Here is a 13,117-nt window from a genome sequence, read left to right on the forward strand (position 1 = left end):
ATATGTTAAATACTTGTTGCAAATTGAAGAGAAAAAACAAACACTGTGTTTGATTTAAACAAATCACTGTCTAAAATTCTTAGATCTTAAATCTGATTAATTTTCAGGCGAGCTGAGGACAAAGCCAAGAGATTTAACACACAGACAGGGAAAAAGGGAGGTAACTCTAAACGGTCATGACACCAGCTGTCTGTGTAGTGTTGAGTAAAATGTCCTGAAATCCATTCCAAAATTCCAAAGTCTTCCAGACTAGCCAGCACCTGCTTACTACAGACCTATAAAGCAAGCAGTAAACCAGTAGTGTCCAGTAGTGTCCAGCTGAAAAAATATCTGTATTTGACCAGCAGACTAGTGGCTAAATAATGTTTTTCCTTGGCTAACCGACTGGATGGAGAAAATCGCTGCTTGACCGTCTGCGCATCACACTGGCTGGTTGAATGGCCATGTTTGACCCACACATAGGATAGATATGTCCAGTACTTAACAGAATGAGGTTCATTGGGTCAATATGTGGAGCATTGTTAGCAATCTTCAGATACAGTGAACTGTACATACAGTTTAAAGGTATGCATTGCTGCATGCAGATGAATCAGATTCCGTATGTACTGATACATACACTAGACTTTGAGGGAGTTTACAAACTGCAAGTGTGTTGGACTGAATATATGTCTGATTGTATGTGTGTTGAAATACACATGTCAGATTGCAGGAGTGTTAAATGCACATGTATCTGACTGGGACATTCTCAAAATGCAGGTGTGTCTCACTATGGTGTTTTAAATTATGTGTTTAGCTAGATTGCAGATTTGCCAAACTACACATGTGTTTATTGAATTGCAAGTGTGTCAAATTGCAAGAGTGTCAGTACAGGTGTGTTAGCATGACTACACATGTGAGACTGATGTGATTTACTTATACAAAATATTTTAATCAAAATACCTGTTTCTTATACCTGCAGCAGTGCTTCAAGCTTTGCCGAGCACCGTGATGAACGATTTTTTTTTCCTGATTGAAGGGTGAGAGAGTGTGCATTTGATTGATTGGTAGTATATGGATATAATTGTAAATATATTTCCTATTCTGCTTTTAACAGTGATTGTGTCAGCAAGCTGTACCTGAAATTAAACAATTCCTGTATCTGGCAAAGTTATCTCAGTGATTTGTTATGTGACAGATTTTTGCTTTGATTATCGATTGGTGACTAATTAGGGATGAGATTGTTTTGATCTGATTAACATGTATAACAAACTACTGCAACTATAATTATGTTAATTGATTTGTACAAATTAACTTGATCATTTACACAGACATGCAAATGTGCCACACATGTAACATATATAATTAATTATTTTCTGTCGGTTGGTGTTTGCTTGACTCCATCACCTGTCACTTAGTTCATCACAAGTTTTATAGCAAGCCTCCAATCATATAGAAAAAATAATAAGTCATGTGACTTTACAGGAGCAATGGTTGAACTTCGCGAAAAGATATTATTTTTATGTATGCACTGTGATAGGAAGGTAAATGTATTGGTGATTGAGCTGTGAGGGAGTTTGAAGTACAGATGGAAATAAGTCCAATTACCATCCATCATGTTGTTTCAGTTTTATCTCAGAGAAAATATATATAGCTGTGTTTTTGATTATATTCGTAATTTAATAAACCAGCAACGACTGTATTACAAATAATTTGCAGTCATGTTTCAGACACTTTATGGTAGGTCATTTCATTATTATGCATTTGCAATCCGTTTTATCTACATTAATTACAGCTTAAATTAATAAAAACTGGGTCTAAGTAATGATGATGAATGGTCCCGATTTTGTGTGTTTTAATTGGTGTAATTTGAGAAACCTGAGATTGTGTGATAGTGTAAGATCATGTTCTGTTTGTGATTGCCTGACTGGTATCAGGCCTTAAATTGATACACAATTCTGATTAAACAGAATTATAATTATGTTTGTTTGCTGTAATATTCCTCTATGAGGTTGATATATTTATAACGACACTCTGTCACCCATCATTTTATTCTAATGAAGTTTTTTATCACATCAGTTGTTAGTCCGTACCAAAGTAAGCCTGTTGCCACGTTTAAGTTTTGTCTCAACATAGTCAGACATTTTTGTTAGCTTTTTTATGAGCTGTGACATATATGCATTTGTAAGATATTTTTATGCTGTTATTATTTTATTAATTTGTGTGTGAACTCGTTGAGTTGATGGTTGTGTTTAGTGACGTGAAGCGTTGTACATGCGTATGTATATTAAATCTATACACTATATTTATATGCAACCTTTTTCATCTTGTCTCAGCTTTAACCCTATACAATATATTATTTTTCAATATCACCCAATAGGTAAAACAGAATCTCTTGGATATCACTTTAATCTCCACTCAATGCCTTTACTTACACGTTATATTTATCAAATGTTGGTAAAGGGAAAAAACTCCTTACTCCAAATGAAATTTAGGGAGGTTGACTGCAGTGATAAAAGGTTTATCTCCATGCATATCTCAAGACCTGCACTCATAGAATTTTAAAAGCCTTGGATTACTGTGTGGACTCATTTTTTTTTAAAGATGAATAAAACATACTGATGAAAAAGAATCATTAAGCTTTTGTAATTTGCGTATCCTAGCTAGGTCACTTGTATCACTGAATCTCTTATTTCATTTGAATGTGATTCGAAATTTCCACATGGAAACTGGTAAGACTCTACCAGATTAAGCTCATTTTGATAATCTTGATTGCTTTACAATCAGGAGTAAAAGAGTTATCTCCCATGCAGAACTGTTGTAGGGTTCAAGGAGAGAAGATGTGTCGAATAGCTGCTTTTCTTGACATAGTTGCTTCCACATATTGATGGCTTTTTACATTTCAACAAGGACAAAATGTTCTGCACAATGTGTGATTCCACCAGATTTTAAAATTGTAAAATTATGGTCCATAACTTGTTTCAAAAAGCGATCATGGAAGTTGTTTTACTTTTTTTTGGATTGGTATAAAATAATTTCATTTTCTATGAGAGAGAGTAAGTAATACTCCATAAATTGATGCATATTTCGATTCACATATCATGAGAGGTTCCTTTCTTTGTGTTTTTTTTTTTAATTTTTTTTATTATATTTTCTACAATGACTATGACCATTGTAATGAATGAGACAGGAATTGTTCAAGCAAATGTCTCTAAAACTTACAGCAATTTAGTATGGTGAGACAGGAATTGTTCAAGCAAAATGTCTATAAAACTACAGCAATTTAGTAAAATGGTTCTATAATATCTACATTGGAAATAATGTATTTTCACTGGAATTGTAGTAGACGATTCATGACCTTCATTGTATAATTATGTAACCCACAATGTAGAGTTTTCTTTTAACAAATAAAAATCCCAAATGCTGTTATTATTTTTTAATTTGTGTGTGGTGAACTCGTTGAGTTGATGGTTGTGTTTATAGTGATGTGAAGCGTTGTACATGCGTATGTATATTAAATCTATACACTATATTTATATGCAACCTTTTTCATCTTGTCTCAGCTTTAACCCTATACAATATATTATTTTTCAATATCACCCAATAGGTAAAACAGAATCTCTTGGATATCACTTTAATCTCCACTCAATGCCTTTACTTACACGTTATATTTATCAAATGTTGGTAAAGGGAAATAACTCCTTACTCCAAATGAAATCTAGGGAGGTTGACTGCAGTGATAAAAGATTTATCTCCATGCATATCTCAAAACCTGCACTCATAGAATTTTAAAAGCCTTGGATTACTGTGGGACTCATTTTTTTTTAAAGATGAATAAAACATACTGATGAAAAAGAATCATTAAGCTTTTGTAATTTGCGTATCCTAGCTAGGTCACTTGTATCACTGAATTTCTTTTTTCATTTGAATGTGATTCCAAATGTCCACATGGAAATTGGTAAGACTCTACCAGAATTAAGTTCATTTTGATAATCTTGATCGCTTTACAATCAGGAGTAAAGAGTTATCTCCCATGCAGAACTGTTGTAGGGTTCAAGGAGGAAGATGTGTCGAATAGCTGCTTTTCTTGACATAGTTGCTTCCACATATTGATGGCTTTAACATTCAACAAGGATAAAATGTCTGCACAATTTGTGATGCCACCAGATTTTTAAATTGTAAATTAGGTCCATAACTTGTTTTAAAAAGCTATCATGAAAGTTGTTTTACTTTTTTTTGGATTCATATAAAATAAATTTCATTTTCTCTGAGAGAGTAAGTAATACTCCATAAATTGATGCATATTTCGATTCACATATCATGAGAGGTTCCTTTCTTTGTGTTTTTTTAAATTTTTTTTTTTATTATATTTTCTACAATGACTATGACCATTGTAATGAATGAGACAGGAATTGTTCAAGCAAATGTCTCTAAACTACAGCAATTTAGTATGGTTCTATAATATCTACATTGGAAATAATGTATTTTCACTGGAATTGTAGTAGACGATTCATGACCTTCATTGTATAAGGATGTAACCCACATGTAGAGTTCTGTAACAACATTGTACTCTAATGTGCTACCCTAACAGTTAGTAGTACATTGATGTTATAATTATTATGTTATAATTATTAGTATACACAATCATACTTTACATCCTCAGTAACCCAGGTTGTATATGTTAATTAGGATATATTTATAACACAGGATGTCTACATAGATGCTATATAACACAATTGTAGGATAAGGAAAAAACACTGTGTAGAGTTATCAGAATTTAATTGATGGAATAACAAAATAGTAAAATGGCAGAATAACCCTGTTGATTAATGTAATAAGTCTACATTGTGTGTACAGTGAAAATGTAATAAATCAATACAATGTCCTATACTTTTAACTTCTTTCTGTATGACATGACTTATTCCTCTTCCACAGCTACGCTAACATAAAACAGTGTAATCGGTCATATTAGCTCAGTGAATATCATGAAACAATGTTATAACAACTGTAATAAATTATTTTAAAAAATGATTGTTTGTTTTGCTTGTATGTGTTTTTTCCACTTACGAAGTCACATTTTAACAGCAGCCACTTCAAATTACCAGGGTAAATGTTTCTATGTGACTCAACATCTTTATTATACTGTCATTTGATTGGTCTGTTGGATTAAACAGTAACCATTGACATTAAGTCAGTTGTCATAAAAACTTCAACAGCCCATTTCATATGTCATGCATTTGTCATGGAGACATGAACAGTCAGGGTCATAAGGTCAGGTGTCACTAGCTCAACTCTATTTGCGATCTTTCACCTAATAGATGGAAGAGCTTACAGAAGTAGAAGAGGGCAAATCGAGTGTTCGGAAGTTATATTCTAGATGTAAAAGAGAGCAAACCGAATTAAGACTCTGGAGACATCAAAAACCAAGGTCATAAGGTTAGGTATCATGGAGACATCAAAATCCAGGGTCATAAGGTGCAGGGAAATTTTGTTCAAATGCTCTCCATTTACCTAAATGGTCACTGGAGAAAAATCTGACCTGGTTGTACTTGAAACACAAAGTGGTGACAGCAGAAAGTTATTCTGTCGCCAACTCAATTTGTGCTCTTCTCAGTAGGAAAGCCTTCCTAGAAAATCTACCAGCTCATAGAGAGAACAGCTTCCTGAAGCAGATGAGCTACAGATCAGGAGACTGGATTTGAGTAGTTGTATTTTAGGTAGAAGTACATGTAGAAGAGAGCATATGGAATTGGCCTCATGAAGGTCCTCTGATGTCTCTTGATCTAAAAATCACTATCTTCCCAGCATCAGTTACAAAGTAGGCTCAGAATAGTTACTGTCTATATCAAACTGTTATTTATATAGCATCAGTTAAGAAAATAACCATAAGCCTATTCCTTCATTTCTTGTTACTATTTTGTCTAGTGTAGGATCCCTATATAAATATTAAGTAACTCGGTGATATTCCTGTGGAGACTTGATTAGAACAATCAATGACAGACACCAAAATCTTGTTTATCCAAACCTTATCAGGGTAAACTACTCACAAACAACAAAACACATGTGATCTATTGGCCTCATTTAATGAGTACATCAAATTTGTAACCAATCAGTTGAACACACATAGTAATGTTTTAATTGATTAATAATAATTAAGATGAATGATTGTAAAATGATATCAGAAGTCACAAAATGTTAACATTCACATCGAACCAGTTCACATTGACGGTTGAACATAATTCATATTTTAAATATTTGATATTTTGTGTGAAATTTCATGTTACAATTTTCACTTTGTACCATATTTCATCCTCTGTAGGTCTTGAGTTTCACCATGCTGACTTTTATATCAGGTATACAACATTTAGTTTAATCAATGTGCCATTTTAAAGTAGGTTGATATTATTCAGGGTCTGGTTGTTCAAAGGCTGATTAGCTTAATAGCTTGATTAGTGAAACTTTCACTTCACATTCACTGCAAGACATGTGTCGGAATATATCTTCACAGAAATGAGTTACTAGGTAAATAATAGAGCTAGTAAGAATCTTACACAATTTTGTAAAGTTATCATAACAAGAAATCATTTCATCTTGATTTGAAAATTGTCGATGAACTGTGATTAAGCTAATCAGTCTTTGAACAACTGGACCCATGTTAATTTTGCCAGCTGTTTATGACGACTTAATGCTGGATAAATAAAGTAAAATATGAGGTTTTAATGCTCAATGAACCTTTCCATTGTTCAATACTTTAAATTAACAGCAATGAATTATGAGCAAGCTTAAACATTTTGTAAATATACAACAAATATGATGAGGCTGTTTTTGTTAACAAGATTAATCAAATACTTCAAACTCAACTGAATTCAACATCAAAATTAGTCTAAGTTACAAAAACATTGTAATAAATGTACTAGAACATCATGATTATTATGGTAACCATGCAATCGAATGTATTGACCTAGCATGTGTTAATTCTACACACAAACAATGTATCTGTAACAAACAAAAGATTCTTTACAGTGTAACACAAATGAAAGCAACACACTGCCTAATTTCTATAAATATGAGAGGTTTATACTGCAGATTTACTTTAAGAAAAGGGAAAACTATTAAATAATTTATTTAGATATTTTCTTAAACTTCATTTCTTAATATTTAGAAAAAAATCTTCAGTAATTTCCAAATACAAGAGATTCTTTGCAAAGAATATGTGGTACACTTTTGCTATGTTTCATGAATTCAGACCCAACACAAAAACAAAGTCACAAATAAATATATACAAGTTTGTATCAATAAATAATAAAGACATGGTTAATCACTCAAAAATATTAAGTTTACCATGTCACAAATACTGCGGGTATTTTACGATATTTTTCTCACTTTCATCAGTAAAATTTCTATAGTTACATTTTTCAAATATTTTTTTTCATTTATTTTGAAACTCTGTGGTGCATAAAAATAAAGACATGACTATTTTGGCAAGTTAACCCCAACAGAAGTCAAACATATTCCGATATAATATTATAATGCAATCAAAAGCTAGAACAAAAATCATACAGCAAAAGAAACTTCTGATCTTTTAGGCAACATAATCAATTTATCACAGACACAATGAAGGAGCAATTGTACAAACAAAAACACTTCAGACCTTGAGCAGACTAAAAGGCTGAACTAAACAATAAATTAAACCCTAGTAATAAATATGTAATATTATAGCTCCTATGACATATAATACATGTAAATCAGGGGAGATAACTGAACTTTTTTCCCCACAGGTAGCCACATTTGCACATTTTCATAAAAAAAATGTAACTTTTAATTACAAGTATTGATACAACTTGCTTTGTAATTGGTTTAAGAATAAATAAAAAAATTTTTTTACGTAAAATGTATACAATTTCTTTTGTTGCCAGGAACTCTCAATCTACATGAGAGAACTAAAATATAACAATGTGAGGTCTGAGTTATCATTAAATGTACTGGTATTAACTGTAGATGTTTTTGCAGGTACCAAATAATTTTTATTGAGAATGGAGACCAATACCAGTCAGGAAAAGCCCTGAATGATGTCATTTTAATGCACTTCAACAAAACACTTTAGATGCATTAGAGAAAAATATTCCAAAAGATAATCAAATTGAACAAGCTGCATATCAGCTGTCAATGAATGAATATGTTATAGCACCTTTTTGTTTAAGTGAGGGAGGAACAGGTGAGAGATGGGTTTTTGGCCGACACATGACAATTTAAAGGTAAACTTATCTTCGGAGATAGTTTATTGCACTACCCTACTTGTACACTGCACTTAAACATGGTGATAGGTGCAGAGTAGCATAGTGCAATCAACATGGATCTCTGACAATGAGTTAACATGTGATGTATGGTGCTCGAATATCATAGGGCAGAGTTAGGATGGGATTGTGGGAAGGCAAGGTGTAGAAGGACACAAGGGTTTCAGGATACAATAAGGTGGGGTGGGAGTGGGGGGTGGGGGGTAGGGGTGTCGCTATAAGTGGAGTTGGGTCAGGTTAGGGTGATGTTGGGAAGATAGGATTGGGTTATAAAGTGTATACACCCGACATTTACCACTATATTCTGACTACAACACAATGTTATAGAGGATGACCATCACTGATAAGTCCAGGTTAGGGTGATGTTGGGGTAGGGAGGATAGGATTGGGTTATAAAGTGTATACACCCGACATTTACCACTATACTCTGACTACAACACCAATGTTATAGAAGATGACCATCACTGATAAGGCCAGGTTAGGTTGATGTTGGGTAGGGAGGATAGGATTGTTTATAAAGTGTATACATCCGACATTTACCACTATATCTGACTACAACACAATGTTATAGAGGATGACCATCACTGATAAGCCAGGTTAGGGTGATGTTGGGGAGGAGGATGATGGTTATAAAGTGTATACACCCGACATTTACCACTATATTCTGACTACAACACAATGTTATAGAGGATGACCATCACTGATAAGTCCAGGTTAGGGTGATGTTGGGGTAGGGAGGATAGGATTGGGTTATAAAGTGTATACACCCGACATTTACCACTATATTCTGACTACAACACAATGTTATAGAGGATGACCATCACTGATATTTAACAGCAGATTTCCATCACACCTTGCAGGTAGTTCCTTTTCAATAACAATTAATCTTATCATCTTATCAAAATGTCAACTCCAATCAATTTCAATAAGACTATTTACATGATATCTCAATGTCTGGGTAAGTCGCTCTACGGCATTAAGGCATTTACTTATCATAACAGTACCGAACTAAAAGGTAAAACAAATAATGCAATATGATATAAAGCACTAATGTAACTTTTAATAGGATAAATATCAATTCTAGGCGAATAAATAACATATCAAAATGTTTCAAGTGAAACTTACAATAGGCCCAAATAAATGAAATAGACTAGGGGAAGTAACTCTGCATTTTACAAGCTTTAATTGTCATTTTATTTAATATTTCATCAACTAGATCTGAGCAACAAAAATTGCCATTTTTTCACAACACAAAAGAGCCTTTGATGCATCAAAAATGTTATTAACATCTCACCAATAAAAAAAATATATAAGGCACAAAATTACAACACATGTCACATAGTGTTGGAAACGGCTCCTGATGCTGTGTGCATACATCTAAGTGGACGGAATTGATGTAAAACTGTCATTACATTAAATTCACAAATTACTTTACATCGTTTTAGCAGCACATTGCAAGTCTGAATTCTCAGCGGTGATTGAAAACGTTCTGGTAAATTTAGATAAGATGTAGGATACAAGAATGTAACCCACATTTAAATGAATCTCACTAAATTCATCTACCTTCAAATGTCCATTCACATTCGAAATTCAAAATTTCATCATACACTAATAAATTATATATACACATTGTACAGAGTTAAATAACATATGCTGTACATGCAGTTCACACAACGACTGACTGACATAACTTAATACTGTTCAATTATATGTCCACATGCAATACCTCGGGTTTGGTTTTCCTTCACGTACCTGTGGTATTAATTTGCATGTGTCCACTAAGTTTTGACGTCTCACAACTATTCTTCACCTTGCACACATTTACATTAACCAATCATAAGCCTTATACAAATTCTCGTACGGGATATGCAATTATCCTGTCCAATGAAAACTTGTGTTACTTCAAATCAAAACACTTCATTTGCTCTCAACATCTGTAGGAAACTGAAGCACTTTTGGTGTGGCATTCATACTGACAACACACAGTTCTTGTAACCTACCGTAAGTATTAACCAATCATAATTGTTGTATCATACATGCTGACCAATAGCAGTCCTTGAAACAAGCTGTTGAGTCATTTGAGAACTGATATATAAAATAAAAGTCAGGAATTTGAAGGGACTTTATCAACATCCTGAGAACAACCAAAAGATAATATTTATGTAAAAGTTTCATAACAAAAACTTTCCATGTGTACACTAACTAGAATCAATAGCCAAGATCTTTTGTACTGAAGTCATAGATATCATCGTTGTTACTCTTCACGCCCATTTTTCCTCCTCGCGTTACAGGAGAGTTCCGCTGCATCTCGAGTTCCAAGTTTGCACGCTCTTTCTGTATGATGTCATCATCGTCAGGTTCAAAGTCGTCCTCATACAGTCTGTAACAACAAAGTTGTAGGAAATGTTAGCATACAAGAGCCAGTCCTATACTGTAAAAATACTAAGACAATGGTGTTATATATATACACAAGATAAATGTTCAAGACTTCATTCTCACAGTTAAAGCAAAAATCAGTTTTGCAACATGTGCTATGATATTTTTGTGTTCATTTCATGGTACAGATTAACTTGACATAGCTATATCCACTACATATGTACATATATATCATTCAAAATAAAAATAATCTGACATCAAACTATATGTATTACACATGCAAGAATTTTACCAGTTTCACAGACAGATATGCTTATCGACTGGTCTTCAATTTCTACTAATTACAGTTCAACATCAATATGCCAACAAACCCTGTATTATTTCTGATCTCCCTGTGTTCGACCATCACCTAGAGACATGCTCATTATTATCTGTATTACTTACATTTATACGTACCGTACAGGTTAACGGGTATGGACTATTCTTCATTAGCATATCACAGTTATCTGCCCTTGCCGGTAGGTATTGATTGTGACATCATTTGTTTGCAAGCATCATACTTTTCAGAGAAACAACGTCAGTTTCGCTCAGAAAAAAAAAAGATGTCACAATAGAAGCCTAACCGCAAGGGAGGTAACTCTAGGATTATTTAATACATATGAATGGGGAATGATACAAAATCACACAAAACTTGAACTAAAATACAAAGAAATTCTACAGAAACTCAAAACATTTTCAAAATTAATATAAAAAACCTTTTCACATAAAAGAATCTAGCTGGTCAATACCGACCAAACTCTTACATATAGTTCAAAGGTCAAAACAAACACAAAACAAACTTTCATAACAACAAGATTGACAAAGTATAACCCAGTTGGAAAGTCTTTTCTTTATAACTATTCAGAAACATCACAAAGAAAAAAGGAAAAGTCAATCCAGAAACTACTGATGAATCTTCAAGACGTGATTCAGAAGAAAGGAAAGAAAATCAAAATATGCACCATAAAAGGAAATCTGTCATTAAACCTTCATACATGCAAGAATTGAATATTTCTAATCCTTGTTAGTTAGAATTCTCAATGAAATAAATTGTCTGATATTAGAAAGAAAACATCACTACCTGATACTAATCAAATGCAACATAAGATGAATTTGTAAATGTAAAGCTGTATTAAGAAATAGAGACTCCAGCAGAGAAAAGAAGCAATTATGGCTGGTTTTTTTGTCACATCTCACACAAGCCTTTCTTGTCCACCAAAGCAAATTTCATTTTATACCTTTTTCAAATAAGATTTTTTTTGTTATCAAATCATATACTTTAATATGGTTTTCCCATTTACATTTTAAACTGAAATTGCAACGGAAACAAACATGCATGGATGTTTTCATTTTATAGTCATCGAACAATTCAGTTTTTGTAAATTTCTGCTTGAAGCTTATTTAATATTTCATGCTATTTTAATAAAATGAATTATGATTTATTCATTTTTTTTTCATTTTCTAAGCATTACAAAATGTACTGGTTCCCATTCCATCTAAAACCACTAATCTCAATTCAAACAAACACTCCAGAAGAAAATTTGAAACAATTCCTCTGTTAAAAGATAGATCAAAAGTTAATATAGGTCCTTATGAGAAACAAGGCCTTTCTGGTTCCCATGCAGGAGAGAGACGGGACATTCTACGAAAACCAAAAGAGTCTGAAGAGTCTACAACAACTATACTACCTAATAGTAATCGTCGTCTCGAGGTCCCCAGCTGCATGTGATGAAAAATGTGAGGAAAGTGACAATGAAAGCAAATGCGTGAAGAAATGTGATTTTTGTGACTTTTCCTTCTTAACATTATCAATAAATGATTCACATAATACGAACATGTATCACAGTATTAAAATGACAGTAAAATAGGTTTATAAGGCACATTCTTACAACACGTTCAATAAAACATGGTTATAAATACCTCTGGGGACCAACAAATTCACTTTGTTATAAGCATAGTTCGGTATACACACATTACAATCATAATGTATGAACCTTGACCGGACATAAAATTGACTACATTATAATAATGTGTTTGTTGTAAGTTTGTTCATTATAAACATATTTTACTGTACTATTAGCACACATTGTAGTACTTTTTGGTTGCCTATATAATACCCTGATCCTGATCACAAAATAAAATAACTGAATATGTCTAAAACTTTACAACAACCATTACCTGAGATCTACCAGCTATCAAAACCACTACAGATCATGCAAAGGCCATATTGTTAAACAAACCAATTATCATTTCTTAAATGGGACTAATTCATGTACCACATGATACCAGGTAACATTTTTGCGGGACTAGTATCTCCAGTGATGCTGGGAGGTTACTCTTTCTAATTTTCCTGCTGAAATGACGTTAGTGTGGGATATCTTTCAAAGTCACTAATAGAAACAATAGTCCCACACAAACATATCAGGTATTAC

The 13,117-nt window shown here is 33.0% G+C and overlaps 2 protein-coding genes across 3 annotated transcripts in view; one reads left to right on the forward strand and one right to left on the reverse strand.

Annotated features, from left to right (window-relative positions):
• Positions 1-1,781, forward strand: part of LOC138308344 (IQCJ-SCHIP1 readthrough transcript protein-like) — a 103,054-nt gene extending 101,273 nt beyond the window's left edge. The window contains 1 exon segment of the mRNA XM_069249337.1: positions 108-1,781. Within this exon segment, the coding sequence (XP_069105438.1) occupies positions 108-180 (73 nt within the window). The 3' untranslated portion in view covers positions 181-1,781.
• A 7,387-nt stretch (positions 1,782-9,168) lies between these two features.
• LOC138308270 (serine/threonine-protein phosphatase 2A regulatory subunit B'' subunit beta-like) overlaps positions 9,169-13,117 on the reverse strand; it is a 46,299-nt gene continuing 42,350 nt past the window's right edge. Inside the window, exons 13-14 of one of the 2 annotated variants that reach the window (XM_069249267.1) lie at positions 12,374-12,404; positions 10,515-10,650 (exon numbers count right to left, since the gene is read on the reverse strand). In XM_069249267.1, the coding sequence (XP_069105368.1) occupies positions 12,374-12,404 (31 nt within the window). In that variant the 3' untranslated portion in view covers positions 10,515-10,650. Of the gene's footprint in view, positions 10,651-12,373; positions 12,405-13,117 lie in introns of both variants that reach the window. The other variant, XM_069249266.1, reaches the window with a different exon arrangement.

This window comes from Argopecten irradians, chromosome 14, assembly GCF_041381155.1.
Source record: "Argopecten irradians isolate NY chromosome 14, Ai_NY, whole genome shotgun sequence".
NCBI classification, from domain to species: domain Eukaryota; kingdom Metazoa; phylum Mollusca; class Bivalvia; order Pectinida; family Pectinidae; genus Argopecten; species Argopecten irradians.